Source organism: Penicillium angulare (genome assembly GCF_028827245.1).
Source record: "Penicillium angulare strain IBT 27051 chromosome Unknown utg000007l_segment0_segment0, whole genome shotgun sequence".
Taxonomy (NCBI): Eukaryota; Fungi; Ascomycota; class Eurotiomycetes; order Eurotiales; family Aspergillaceae; genus Penicillium; species Penicillium angulare.
The window spans coordinates 2,880,318-2,893,405 of record NW_026623166.1 but is presented as its reverse complement, the minus strand read 5'-3'; the positions used below and the strand labels follow the sequence as shown (position 1 = coordinate 2,893,405).

Below are 13,088 nucleotides of genomic sequence, written 5' to 3'. Positions count from 1 at the left end.
AATACATGAGTTCAAGAAGAGATGAGACTGCCAGCGAGCTCAATCGTCCTTGTCGTGGTGACGTAGCTTATCGATGCCATCGCGGACAGTATCGCGCACGCTGAAGCCGCCGAAAAGCCAGTCATTTGAATGGCGACCGTAGTGGTTGACTGTACCACTGTAGCGACGGTAGTCATCACTGTTCTTGCGGGTTGGAGTAGGAGGTCGTTTCCCGAAGTCCGGCTTGGGAGACTGAGGTGATGTAGGTGATGTCGGGGATGAAGGTTCAGGAGACATTTTGACTGGACTGGTGGAACTGTGCTCCTGGCCAAAGTAGGCAGCGTCAGGATTGCTGCGGGGAATGTAGTGTGCGTCTGCGGACTGCCTATTCTTGGGAATGTTGATCGCAGCAGGCGACTTGGAGTCTGGCCGAAATAATTTAGAGGTCAGAGGGTTGGAAAGACGATGATGTTTTTTTTCGTCGGAGCGCTGGGTGCTACGTGAGGAGCTAGTTGTAGCCGAAGTCTGGGATAGAGAGCGCCTGGGATAATTTCCGCTCTGATGGGATTGAGAGCGCATTCCTTGGAGGATAGTATATAGGCGTGGTAGAGATGGGAGGAAAGAAGAAGAGGGAGAGAGGAGGGGGTTTATACGAGTCAGAGGAAATCGTGGGATTGAGTTCTGACGTGGGAAATACGAATGTTATTTATCTTTGGGGCCCTTGTCTCACTCGCATCCTCTGTTTCTCCTCAATTTCGTACTTTCCGAGTGATCGGCCTCAAGGCCCTGTAGGGCATCCAACCAGAACGCAGCGGGGTCGCATCAAACCTGTCCTTGTGCGCGGAGGGGAACGCCCCAGGACGAGGGTTACCAATGATGCTTTGTGCACTGGGTCCATCAAGCGGACCGGTCCTCGAATTCACCAACCGGAGTTCTTGAATGAAACTGGACGAATCCACCGGTAAGGTTTAGCGGGAAGGACAGTGGAGGAGGGTCGGTGAGAAGTGACCCGACATTCATACCACGGGCCAATCCACGATCGTGTCTGCCTTGGAGCCTCCTTATCCAGTCCGCCATGTGCCTTCATCATTGCTCACTTTCTCGGTCAGACCCCGCAGATTCACCGCTCGTTACGACACCATTGTATGCCACGTATCCATGTATCCATCTCGTGAATCTCCTATCTGAACCGAATACGCCATAGGGCTGCATTCAAAGGTTGCTGCTCCACTTCTTACGCTTTTGTTCTTCTTCGTCTCCTTTATCTCCCCCGATTCATGGTCCTCATAGGGCTGGTCTCCGCGGAGTTAGGCCACCAACGTTTTCCTCAGGGCTGAAATTAGTATCATGAACCATTTTTTGTTCCTCAAAAATGTGGATCCTGACAGCCGAGCTGCTAGCCAATGCGACCCTGGGGTTGGTTGCCCCGTGTGTTGCCCAAGGATAGATTCCTTTCAAATTTTGCTGAACTCGGGTCATCTGTTCCCTAACCCAATCACATACGAGAAAATTGAGACATGTCTCCTTCTAGCGGCCTTCCAGAAGATCTTTTAACCGAGGACAAGGACACCCGCACACGAATTCCTGGTTTGAGTCAGTATAGCCCCCACAATGGGTCTTTGAGCCAAGACACGGCTCAGAGCTATGATGAAATTCGGGACGGTCATTCCGGGGAGAGATAACAGTCGACTATGCAGGGTATAGTCTTTCAAACTAAAGGAATTGCCACAGTTGAATCATTGCCGAGAGTCCGGTCGACGTAAACAAAGTTATTTTTTGGGCTGTCTCGTTTGTCACAGGGTACAGTTTGACGTTTCTGCGAAACAACTACATACTGTCTTGAAATTCCTCAAATAGTCTCGATCGGTCTACTTCCCTATCGCGATAAACATTCCGAAACACGCCAGAGGAAGCCAGCTGGCAATGACGGGAAGAATGCAGTCATCACTACAGATAATTCCCAAATCAATATGCATCCATATGCACCTAACTTTTCATTTCCATAATTCCCTAATTTCCTGATTGATAAGTGGATATTACTTTGGCCGATCATCTTTAGCCTTGTCCCTCTCGCTGAGAGATTACGTCCTCTCCCCACAAGCATACAAGGTTCATCATTCTCGCGTAAAGCACGGAAATTCCTAGTAAACATGCCGTTTGATCGACTTTGCGGGCAGCTATTTATCCACTCGAACTCGCTTGTACACCTTTTAAGAATCTGACTCATCGCCTTGGTCCCACATTTAGTGCAGTAGAACTCCTCGTATACATCAATCGCGCTCGACATATCATACAGACTCGCATCATAAAGTTGCGAGGCAAACATACTGTAAGCAAACCACCGAGGCTCCGAAACAAGCACGCTTGGCAACTTGAATGAGATTCACATTCGATACATCGAGCACTCCACAGCGTAGACACATAAGTGAGGTTCTTAGCATGGGGGCCCATGCTTCAACGGGCAGCTTCACGTAGGAGAAAAGCACGAACTGTTACGCAACAGCAATGCCAAGATGAATTCTAATGCGCAATCTGTTTGTTTACCTTTTTCCCTACCTAGTGATTTCAAAGTAGCACAATGCACATTCTGTGGTCCGAATGAAAATATTTGTGATACCATCTATGCCTGGGGCTGATTTTCTCTGGCTCATACCTTTTTTTCAATCTTTGCAATCTTATAATTGCTCATTGTGAGGATACCCCGCGGGCCCGCCCCTCGTACTTATTACCTATCCAGGTTATGAGGTTAGTACTTTTAACTAAATAGGCCCATCTGTTTTTACCAATGGTGGATTGCTGGATAATAGGTCCTCCGTGTCGAAGGGGACAAATTTTCACTCCAGAAGATAATAGGATCTCCAACTTTCATACAACATTATTGAACAATCTAGTTGACTCTAAAGCTTTGGCACTCGGTAGACATTTTTACTCTATGGACCAGCAATAATGACTTATACATAATCTGCAACTTTACTTGGAAGTACACAGACTTCCCAGTCTCAAATAATAGGTAGCATTTCTCTTCGCATCATCAAACTAAGTACTGAGGATACTGGGCCCGCCAGAAATCACTCTATGAAATACCATGCATAGTCAAAAATTACCAAAAACTCCTTCCTCCAATAAATTTAATCAAATCGCCTAGTCCATATAACCAAAATGACCTATATACCCTTGCCCAACAGGTAATAATCACTCCTCCTTCAAAGTCCAAAGACTAGCGCTAGGCTCTCTCCACACTCGCGGCTGCTCAGAATGAGACCTCCGATGTCTCCTCTCCGACACAAACTGCGGCGAATCGGTCACTGAAGACGTGCGTCGCTTGTCAGTCACCATGACCGGCCGTGCAGACACCCTAGATGGCATCCATCCGGATATCATCACCTGGTCACCAGCATTCATCATAGTAGGCACCACAAACAATGACCTGGTTTTATCGAGAGGCGGTCGACGAATAAGCCGTCGCAAAACACTGCGATGGACATGCTTCCGGGCCTCAGCTGTAGATGCGGAAGCTGGAATCTCGTTCCAGCCTGTGGATTTTTGGGGGCGAGACCAGAGACGGTGCATGCCTCGTGATGGCGTCCGGACTATACCTGCCATATCGGCGTCATCGCTTATTGCTTCCTCTGCTATCAGAGGTATGGTTGCTGCTTGTTGAAAGAACAGTTGTTGTTGAACTTTGGAACCTTGGTCGCTTGGTTTAAGCATGCGGATTTCCAGGTTGGATGGGGCGCGTCGGCATAGCTCGGAGCCACAGTGAGGCCAAGAGTGGTGTCTGCGGTGGTGAGGGGGGTTCGGCATCATATAGGATGGGTAGTAGGTTGAGGCTTTTTGGTGTAGAAAGGTAGATAAGTGCAGTGTAGGTGAGTGGTTCGAGCTCGTTTATTTATCCTGTCTCCATGGTGGGTTTCAAGATTCGTTCTTCTTATTTTCTCGCTCTATCCAGAAATCTCTGTCTGGTCGGAAAGTGTAGTATAGGTAGGTGATTCATTTTCAAGTTCTGCCTGGCAGGTCGCAGCGTTATAAAGTAATAGCCCTGGAGGCGCGCCCGACTCTGTCTACACGTGCCGGGGTCTTGTCTCATAGGGCACCCGGGTGATTTATCATTCGGTCGGCTATGGTGACCATTGAATTCTTGAAATGGGCGGATGCAGAGTCATGGTAGGCAATCATCTTCAGATGAGAGGTGTTGAATAATACTGGGGATGACGGCCACATGTAAGCATTGGCAGCTTATCAGAGATATATATTTACAGATAAAAACGAAAAATCTGGCATACGGTCGACTTTTCCAAGCTCCTTACCGATCCTAGCAAAAAGACAGATTTAATTAATTTAATCAAGGACGAGCGCAGACGTGTCTCCAGTTGAATGGTGCCCGTATTCTGTTGACGGCTTGAACCTAGTTGCGGGATGACTCCCCAAGGTGACTGGGTCATCGGACTAGAGCCGCAGCAGGGCTATTATTATACCAAAGTCTTATGACAAATGCACCCGGACCCTGTCTCAGCATCAGGTTTTTGAGTGACATAATTACTAACTGGACGACTGTCAAAATTCTCGATGAAATTCTTGACATGGCGGTGATTTCCGAATGATTTCCCATGTGTATACAGACAGCCTCAAGGATGATGGAAGAAATATTCATATAGCTGGAAATGTCGAAGCAGACATCAACCACCCCAAGTGGCCGAGTGGAACTCAGCTGTCTTATCTTCCTTGGTCTAGTGGTCATGATTTCCGCTTGTCATTAACACCGTCAAGCGCGGGAGACCGGGGTTCGATTCCCCGAGGGAGAGTTTCTTTTTTGCTTTTTAATTTTTCTTCGCAGAATTAAATTCAGCTTCTTAAATGTTTGTGTTACATTCTGCTTCTTTGGAATTTAATACTGCAATTTTTTTCGTCATGGCTAACATATGGGTATCAATTATACGTAACAGAAAAAAGATGTATTGTTCTCAAGCTTAGTTTTCCGAAACATGTTGTAAAATTTCAACTCTCAGCATGCAGAGGAGCTTCATTCCTCGCCGCTAATTACCAGATCCATTCACTAGTCCTCCCCGTAAAACAAGTTAACGATTAAATGAACGAGGGGGATAGCGGTCTCCCTCGCAGAGCCTCAAGAAACCCCTCTCGATCTATTATCATAACACAAACATTAGCAAAAGAAAACAAGGAAAGACATCGTGACATACGAACCTTTCACACGTTTAAAAGATATAGATATAGCACCTTCACGGTTAATGACGCTGGTTGTCTTCGGACTCCGAGCCATTATATTCATCAAATCTAGACTCACACCACGAAAATAAGGCAATTTCGCAAAGCTCACTCGCAAATTATCCTTTGGGGAGTCAGAAAAGTCCCCTGGCAGAGACATAGTCAGCCACTTATCAGGGACACTGTCGTTCCAGCGTGCAGCAAGCTGGGTTGTATTTCCACGTTGCCAAAGTTGAATTTCAGCATCCCCTTTGCCCGATCTCTTGCTCCCTAGCATATTGGTTTTTATTGAGAGGGAGTGTATCCGTCGAGAATAAACAAGATCATATGATGGTGAGAGAGAACTCATGAATGCGCGTGCGATGGAATCGCTGTCGAATTTGAACATGGCTGCCTTTGTCTTTTTCTCGGTATGTGAAAAGACAACGGGCTTATCGGCTACATAGAGCTGATCAGAGTGAGATGAGATGTAATCCGCGTAAGAGGCGTGAGGAAATCGCACACGGAGAGATGAGTGTTGATAGCTATAGTCTGTGTCGCGATACAGGTAAAAGACATCCGAATAGCGCCATGGTCCACTGTTCTGTATTAGAACAGCTGCCTTGTACTGCTTGTGCTCAGTTCCTGTGTCGACCACATCATATATGCGACCGGAAGAGCCACTAGGCTCAGACCATGAAAAGCTTGATTTGAAATTTATTTCCATGAGGGCTCTTTCAAAGTCTTCTGCATTTTGCTGGGTGCTGAACTGTAATCCTATCCCGATGTTTGGGGCACTGTGATCATACACATATGAGTGGAGAGTGTTGTAATTTCCATCTGTTTTGTCTGATCTCTCTTGGCAAGTATCGGACCACTTGAGAAGTACCTGGCGGGATAGCTCTTCGCGTTTGACTTGAACCCGACTGAGGGGCATGAAGAATTCAAGGCACCGGGGGCTTCTTTCTGCCACCGATGGACTGATTACTATCCTCCTAATGCAGCGCCAGGTTTCCCCAAATGATCTCTCGAGTATGCGAACATCGCAAGACTTGATCAACATTGGTGGGTTCATCGCCTTCATGGTTGGGGTTTTTAGTTGTTCGAACGTCTGTACTGAACCCTTGAAAATGACCGTCTCGGTGAATTCTTTGGAATCGATCGGCTCCCTTGACCAGACGGAGTCGAAGTAGAGTTTGGGAATATTGATGAAGTGTGCTAGATCTGCTTCGAACTGGAAAGATATCGAGACACTTGTATTGTCGAATTTGAATGAAATAGGTTCTGAGATTTGGGCTCCTGGGAACCCAGTGCGAGTTGAATTGATGAGATTGATTAATGGTGGTAAATCATCAGGAATGACTACACAATGTAGAGATTAGTGACCCAGAATTTGCAAAGAGAATGAGCCTCTAAACTTACAATCTCGTTGGAGGCAAAGCGAGCTGCTCTGATTACAGAGAATAATTTTCGGCTCACTTTCGCCATCCTTGGCTGTCAAAAGGAACATGTATGGAGCACCTCGGGTACGCATTCGAAACTTCTTGGTTCCGATTCCTGCGTTCACGAAGGTGCGATAAAGCACACGTTCTTCTTCGCTGCCAGCATCTTCCTGGTTGACGGCTATCCAACGTGCAGTGTGGAGCCCAAAAGAAAGGTCCAACCCGCTTTCTGATGTCTCCTCAGATTGGATAGGCTCCCAGATGTCTAGTATCTGAGCACGAAGAATTGAAGGTTCTGGATTATCAAGAGGTGTGTACTGAGAAAGTTCCTCGTTAATTCCCAAAGATCCAAAATCGCTTTTCGATTTTCGTCTGTCAAGATAGTCGGTGAATGCTCGTCTTTAAGAACAATATCATAAAGAATGTACGAAGCCTTGAGCAGGTCGACATATGCCTGTTGCGTGACAGATCTCGAGTCGGCTGGCATACTTATTCCTCCGCGTGCACTGACAAGGCTGTGTCTACTACAGTTGGCCAACGTAGCACGCGCTTTTAACAGCCACCAAGTCGCAACGCGAAGCCAGTCACTTGTGATAAGTCTTCGAATTTGTCGCTCCTCATTTATTGAGGATTCGAATATCTTGATGGTATCCTCATCTGGCTTGTGCACTTTATTCTGTGGCTCGAAGCGGATTGGGCGTGCTAGCTGCTCCTGGAGACGAACTTCACGCAGCTGATACATTGCACTATTAACCGCTTCAATGACATTGTTATCACCGAACTCTGTGCTGGATGAATTGCTGGATTTCCCGATACTCTGCTTGTCCTGATTATCGGAATCCTCATCCCAAGCAATCTTATCCGTTGCGAGACTATCAACAGATTTCTCGTAGAGGGGAGGCGGACTAAGGGTTCGCGAAACATGAACCTCTCCAGTCAAACTTTGAGAATATGAGCGGCTTGTGTGAGGGTAGTAAGATGGAGCAGGCCCACCATAGAGAGAACTATCGGATCCAGACATCACGGAAGCAGATGAAGAAGATGCATGTCTTGGCCGACCGGGACTTTGATATCCGATTTGCTGCGAGCTCTTTGAACCACGAGAAGATGTTCGAGGTAGTGTCGGCCGAGACATAGCTGGAGAGAATGCGTCTTCGAACTCATTGGTCAAGCCACTCTCGACACTGAGCGGTGATACCATTAGGACTGAATCGCGTCGGGATGTCTCGAGGGCAATCAGAATCTCCTCATCTTCTTGCATTGCCTCTGTCATTTTTCGTTCGATTTCGAGCAGGGAGGAACTTATCAAAGAACGTAAAAATTAGTTATGCTATGTGGAAGTGACCAGGGAGAGTGGTTACTTTTCAATTGGGCTCATGCATAAGCTCATATTGCATGTATGGACCATAAGTTTAGACCTGATGTCTTCGATCTGCATTTGCTGCGTGCTCCATTTGATTCTTTGCCAAAAGTGTCTTCCATCTGATATTCCCAATTCACGATAATGGTTTAGAAGATCTGTCAATCGTGACAAGGTCTCAAGACAGGCGTGTAAACATCGTTCCAGCATTAGTCGTCGATCTTCCGCTAACGTCCCGAAGAAGGCAGTATTAGAAGCGTAGTCATCTGTCATCGCTCGCATCGCACCCTGAAGCGACCCTAGCTCCTTCGCAAGCTTTCGAAATCCGTCGGGCGCATCCTTTGCAACTTGTTGGCATTGACTGTAGATTTCCCATGTTGCCCTTGTTATGGCCGGGAGATCAGAGAATCCAAAGACTTCTGACATGGTAAGAGAAGAGGAGAGCTATGATATAAGCTCAGAATTTTTTTAATAAGAAAACCTCAATAAGAGATGGCCCTACACGAATTTTCAAGTTCATTTTCCATCGACAGGCGAGATTTAGCTGGTCTCGATTTCTGACACCCAACCTACCCAGCCCGACAAAATGAAACTGCAAGGCTAATATTAGCTGCGAATAAGCGAGTCAATACGATTGATATTTCTACAAGCTGCCGTTGATCTCAAACACTGCTGATATAGATAAAAAAACATGATATTCCCTGTTCGACTTCCAACCCCCAAGAAGATATATTGGCTAGGAATGAAAGGCGGGGCTGAACAATACTCTGACCGGATGACTGATATTTCCCATAAAGGAGCTACCTCCTTTTGAACTTTGGAGCCTCTACAGTTTGTGTAGACTAGGTAGGACTTATCCAATCTAGCCCCGGGGTGATTGCTGCATTGGCGAGTTTGGTCCGCCAGAAAACCTTTACCACGAACATGAGGCGAAAGAAAAACAGATATTTCTTTGTGATGGGCAGAGAAGGCGTTCTGACATAATTGGATCGCTTTCACTTTTAACGCCATAACTCAAAGGAGTATCTCGGGACTGTAGAGACAAAGCAGTGCTGAAGAACGAGGCGTTCGTGTGAAAGAACATGGGTTTTACTTGATCAGGCCCACTCAACTCTTACTACCAAACTTTCCAAGTAGTATTTCAAGCATCAAAGCGTTCAATTCCTTTTTTTACCCTTTTGTTTTGTTATTTATTCATAAAACCACCAGAAAATAGAACAGAAGTAATGTAAATAGAAACAATGTCTCCTCACAGAGGTACTTAACCTTTGCTTTCTGTCTCATCTCGTGTATGTCTCATAAACCTGTATACCCACTTCAAATGTTCTAAGGGATTTTTTTATCCCCCAAGTATATGTACTTGGACCCAGACCCCTATCGCGTCATGATCTCTCCCTTCGTGAAGACTCAATTAGGTAGAATTACAGCAGCCAGAGACTCTCGTATCCCCACCCTGGTCAGAAACCATCCGGGCGTTACAGCTTCCCTAGTAAGTTCTACTACACCACGCCGACACCTAAGGCAGATCACACTCCCCACACTAGCTAGCACTAGCACTAGCACCCGCCGATCATCACAGCTCCACTCCACACCCGTGAACCCCATCACAAAAAAAATCTCCCCCTAATTGAATCTAACTTTCCTTTTTCTCTGCATAGTTCTTCGCACACCAGATCTACAAAGGCCTAACAGGCTACCACCTTGAGCAGGATTTTTGTAAACCCTACTGCGCACCTACCAAAATGGCCACAACCCCATTCACCCTGGACATCCCGACAGTCCTTTGCATCCTCTTCTCCCTCTCCTTTATGCCAATCGCCTACATCCTCTCCAACCAACTCGTCCCCCGCTCCTCAAAGCGCAATCGCCTTCTCTTCCTCTGGCACGCCTACGATGCCCTAACCCACATCTTCATCGAAGGCTCCTTCCTCTACGAATGCTTCTTCAGCTGGACAAGCGTAGCAGGAATGCACGCTAGAGGCCCCTACTTCCTCAACCGACCAGACCGCATCTACGGCCCCGCCTACGGTACAGGCCCCTCAGCGCGTCTATGGCAAGAATACGCAAAAGCCGATCGTCGCTGGGCAGGCACAGATACCACAGTCGTCAGCCTGGAACTCCTCACTGTTCTTCTCGGAGGTCCTGCAGCTGTATACATCTGCTACCTAATTGTTAAAGCAGGCAATGGGAAGGCTGGATCTACGCGTGGAAATGCACGAGCTATGCAGTGGTTTATTTCTACTATTTTGGCTACTGCTGAGCTTTATGGAGGATTTATGACCTTTGCGCCGGAGTGGTTGACTGGTTCCTCGCAGCTTGCGACAGATGATATGGTTTATTTGTGGCTGTATCTTTTCTTCTTCAATACCCTTTGGGTGTTTGTGCCTGCTTGGGTTCTTTGGGAGGCTAAGAAGGAGTTTAAGGCTGCTTTTGTTGCGAAGGAGTCTGTTTCTCCTGAGCGGTCGGAGCGGTCTGATACTGACCGTCGGAAGAGACATTAGGGTTTCTTCTTTGGTGGAGTATTTTGAGACCCTTGTATAGTGTTTTCTGGTTGTGGGTGTTCTTACTTTTTCCTCTCTCTTTGATTAGGAGAGGCTTTTACGTACTCAATTTGGAATTCTTTGGTGGCTTTGATTACTTCGTATTTCTTTTTTCTTTTTTGATTAGGTTTGGGTTTCTTTCATGTTGTTCAAGGTTCCAAGGTTGTCTTGAGTTCATTGAGATATTGGGTTATGGTGGCTGCACAAGTAAGGGGCTCGTGTTACGTTTGAGATACCTTTTTGTTTTTGTTTTTGCTTTTGTTTCTTTGACGTTGTACGTACCGGACTACGGGTGTTGGGATATCTCAGGTGATACACATGGATGGATAGATAGCATGCTTATATAGGCAAATAAAGTTCAACGGAGAGTTTTCAAATTTTGCTAATGATACTCGTATATTGTACATGCGTTGCTGATTGCTGGATTTGGCTAGTTGGAATGAACATAATAATCACAATCTCAAAAGCTATACAAACGACAATTAGATGCAGTTTAGTTATTGACATATTCTCAATCACTCCTTATACCCCCGATACTTGTCCCAAAACCAGTGATAGAAGCTCTTCCATTCTTCTGCCGCATCTTCAACGTAGTCACCCACCAATTCAGCAGTCTCATTAATCTCATCCAGTACAGGGGACACCTTCAACCCAGACGATGCATCAACACCATGGCTAGCACTTCTACTCGCAATTGTAGCAGCTGTCACAGCATTAGAAGTCATATCAACAGCCACACCTCCCGAATGATGATTTAATGCCTCCTCGGCACCATCTTTTGCCTTTTCAGCAAGGTCACGGGCCCCCTCACGCGCAATCTCGCTATATTCTTCTGCCTGCTCGCGAGCGCGCTCAAGTAACTCCTCCGGCGACGGGTATCGACGCACAAGCATAAGGAAGAGATAGTATGTTCTCACAATTGAACCGTAAACAGCATCTTTCGCGAGCATAGTGAATCCATGCGAGAAGAATCCTTTGAGAACCTCACCTGATAAACCAGCGTAGAGGGCAGGAATTCCATCTTCACGAGCAATAGCAATAACAGTAGCGACAATTTGAGGCGTAAGCATAGACAAAACAGACTTCGAACCAGAAACCTGACCAGATCCTGATGCATTCTTTGAACCACTCATCGCCTGCGCACGTGTCTTCGCCAGCGAAAAAGGATACGTCACCGAAGACGCGGCAGACTTGCTCAGCGCAGCTAACAAGAAAGTAATAGCAAAAGAAGGCCTCTCCCTCTTCGCGCGCGGAAGAAGAACTCTTTTCAGAAACTCATTCAAAAAGAACGTAATAGAAGGATTAAGCGTTAAAATCAACGAAGCCGAGTATCCAGACCAAAACCCAGCTATACCCTTCTCCCTCTTAATCTGAGCAGCTATGTCCCCTGTCGAGATATCCTTATCACCACCTTTACTAGCGGCTGTTTGTTTCCGGGTGACGATGTTTGACAACGGGGTGGTGAATAGCTTTGCAAAAGCACCTGCTACAACGCCGACGGCAAGTTCATCAAGGATGGGAAGAACGATGTTTTTATTCTTGGCTGCGCGGGCAGCGCCTACGCGGGCAATTATTCGGCGCTGGCGAACGGTGTTGTAGGCTAGGAAGAAGAGGAATGAGTCCAGGACGGATTTGCATGTGTCTTGTGCTAAACCGGGGTAGAAGCCCGCGAAGCCTTGTTGGAGATAGATTCTGTAGGCTGCGTCGAGGAGGCTGGTGTATTCTTTCTCTTCTTCCTCTTCATCGGTGTCTTCTTCGGCATCTTCGTCCTTTGTGCTAGATTTGGATTTGGATTTGGAGCTCTTTTGTTGGGTTTGTAGTCGGGCGACGATTACGTTGAGTGGGTAGACGACGACATTGGAGACGGCGGACCCTACAGCGCCGGCGACTGCATTGCCTAGAACTGGGAGGCCAGGGCCACGGAGGGCTTTAGATTTCCAGTCTTCGCTTGAATCCGTGCCTTCCCAGCGGTAGGAGGGGTGGAATGCGTCCTGTGAGGAGCGTTGTGTTAGCGGGGTTGGAACAGGACGGGTGTTCTTAATCTTCGAGTGCTTGGGACATACCAACTGGGACTCATAGGTGAGCTTGTATTCTGCCATTATGACTTATTTGGTGATAGGTAATCTTCCGGACTGGTAATACAGCCTGTGAAACAGGTTTGGCTCGGTCTTGGATGTTTGCGACCGGTGGATTTCGGGTGCTGTGTTTTGTATATGGGCGTGAGTTAAGCTGTCGGTGTAGTTTTTGGTCTTGATTGATTTACATTGCCGAGGGATAGAGAAAATAAATCTTGGAAAGAAGGGGAACGCTTCGATGTTCAGGAGTAAGCGTTCAACTTACGAGAATGTGAAGATAGTACTCCATGGCCGAGGTAGTGGGTCGATTACATCATGCCGATCGTACGGTCTGTGCGGGGAATGAACTTGAGATAGCATGGCATGACAGACTATGTACTCATGACAGACTACGTACTGCGAGATTCGCAAAATTACAAGAGAAAAGGCAATGAGGAAATCAAAGGCAATTGTTCAGTCTAGCTTCACAATGAAGTCAAAGCTCACCAAA

The 13,088-nt window shown here is 46.8% G+C and overlaps 5 protein-coding genes across 5 annotated transcripts; 1 reads left to right on the top strand and 4 right to left on the bottom strand.

Moving 5' to 3' along the window:
- Positions 1-39: 39 nt before the first annotated feature.
- N7478_010336 (uncharacterized protein) lies at positions 40-558 on the bottom strand (the record flags this gene model as incomplete). The annotated part of the gene is made up of 1 exon (XM_056926550.1): positions 40-558. The coding sequence occupies one exon, from the start codon at positions 556-558 to the stop codon at positions 40-42; it is 519 nt and encodes a 172-aa protein (XP_056775920.1).
- Positions 559-3,171: 2,613 nt separating this feature from the next.
- Positions 3,172-3,783, bottom strand: N7478_010335 (uncharacterized protein; the record flags this gene model as incomplete). Its single annotated transcript, XM_056926549.1, has 1 exon — positions 3,172-3,783. The coding sequence occupies one exon, from the start codon at positions 3,781-3,783 to the stop codon at positions 3,172-3,174; it is 612 nt and encodes a 203-aa protein (XP_056775919.1).
- Positions 3,784-5,140: 1,357 nt separating this feature from the next.
- N7478_010334 (uncharacterized protein) lies at positions 5,141-8,409 on the bottom strand (the record flags this gene model as incomplete). The annotated part of the gene is made up of 4 exons (XM_056926548.1): positions 5,141-6,543; positions 6,661-7,022; positions 7,052-7,924; positions 7,985-8,409. 4 exons carry the CDS (start codon positions 8,407-8,409, stop codon positions 5,141-5,143), a joined length of 3,063 nt encoding a protein of 1,020 aa, XP_056775918.1.
- Positions 8,410-9,725: 1,316 nt separating this feature from the next.
- On the top strand, positions 9,726-10,484 carry N7478_010333 (EXPERA domain-containing protein; the record flags this gene model as incomplete). The annotated part of the gene is made up of 1 exon (XM_056926547.1): positions 9,726-10,484. One exon carries the CDS (start codon positions 9,726-9,728, stop codon positions 10,482-10,484), a length of 759 nt encoding a protein of 252 aa, XP_056775917.1.
- Positions 10,485-11,038: 554 nt separating this feature from the next.
- N7478_010332 (putative mitochondrial carrier protein) lies at positions 11,039-12,622 on the bottom strand (the record flags this gene model as incomplete). The annotated part of the gene is made up of 1 exon (XM_056926546.1): positions 11,039-12,622. The coding sequence occupies one exon, from the start codon at positions 12,620-12,622 to the stop codon at positions 11,039-11,041; it is 1,584 nt and encodes a 527-aa protein (XP_056775916.1).
- Positions 12,623-13,088: the final 466 nt, after the last annotated feature.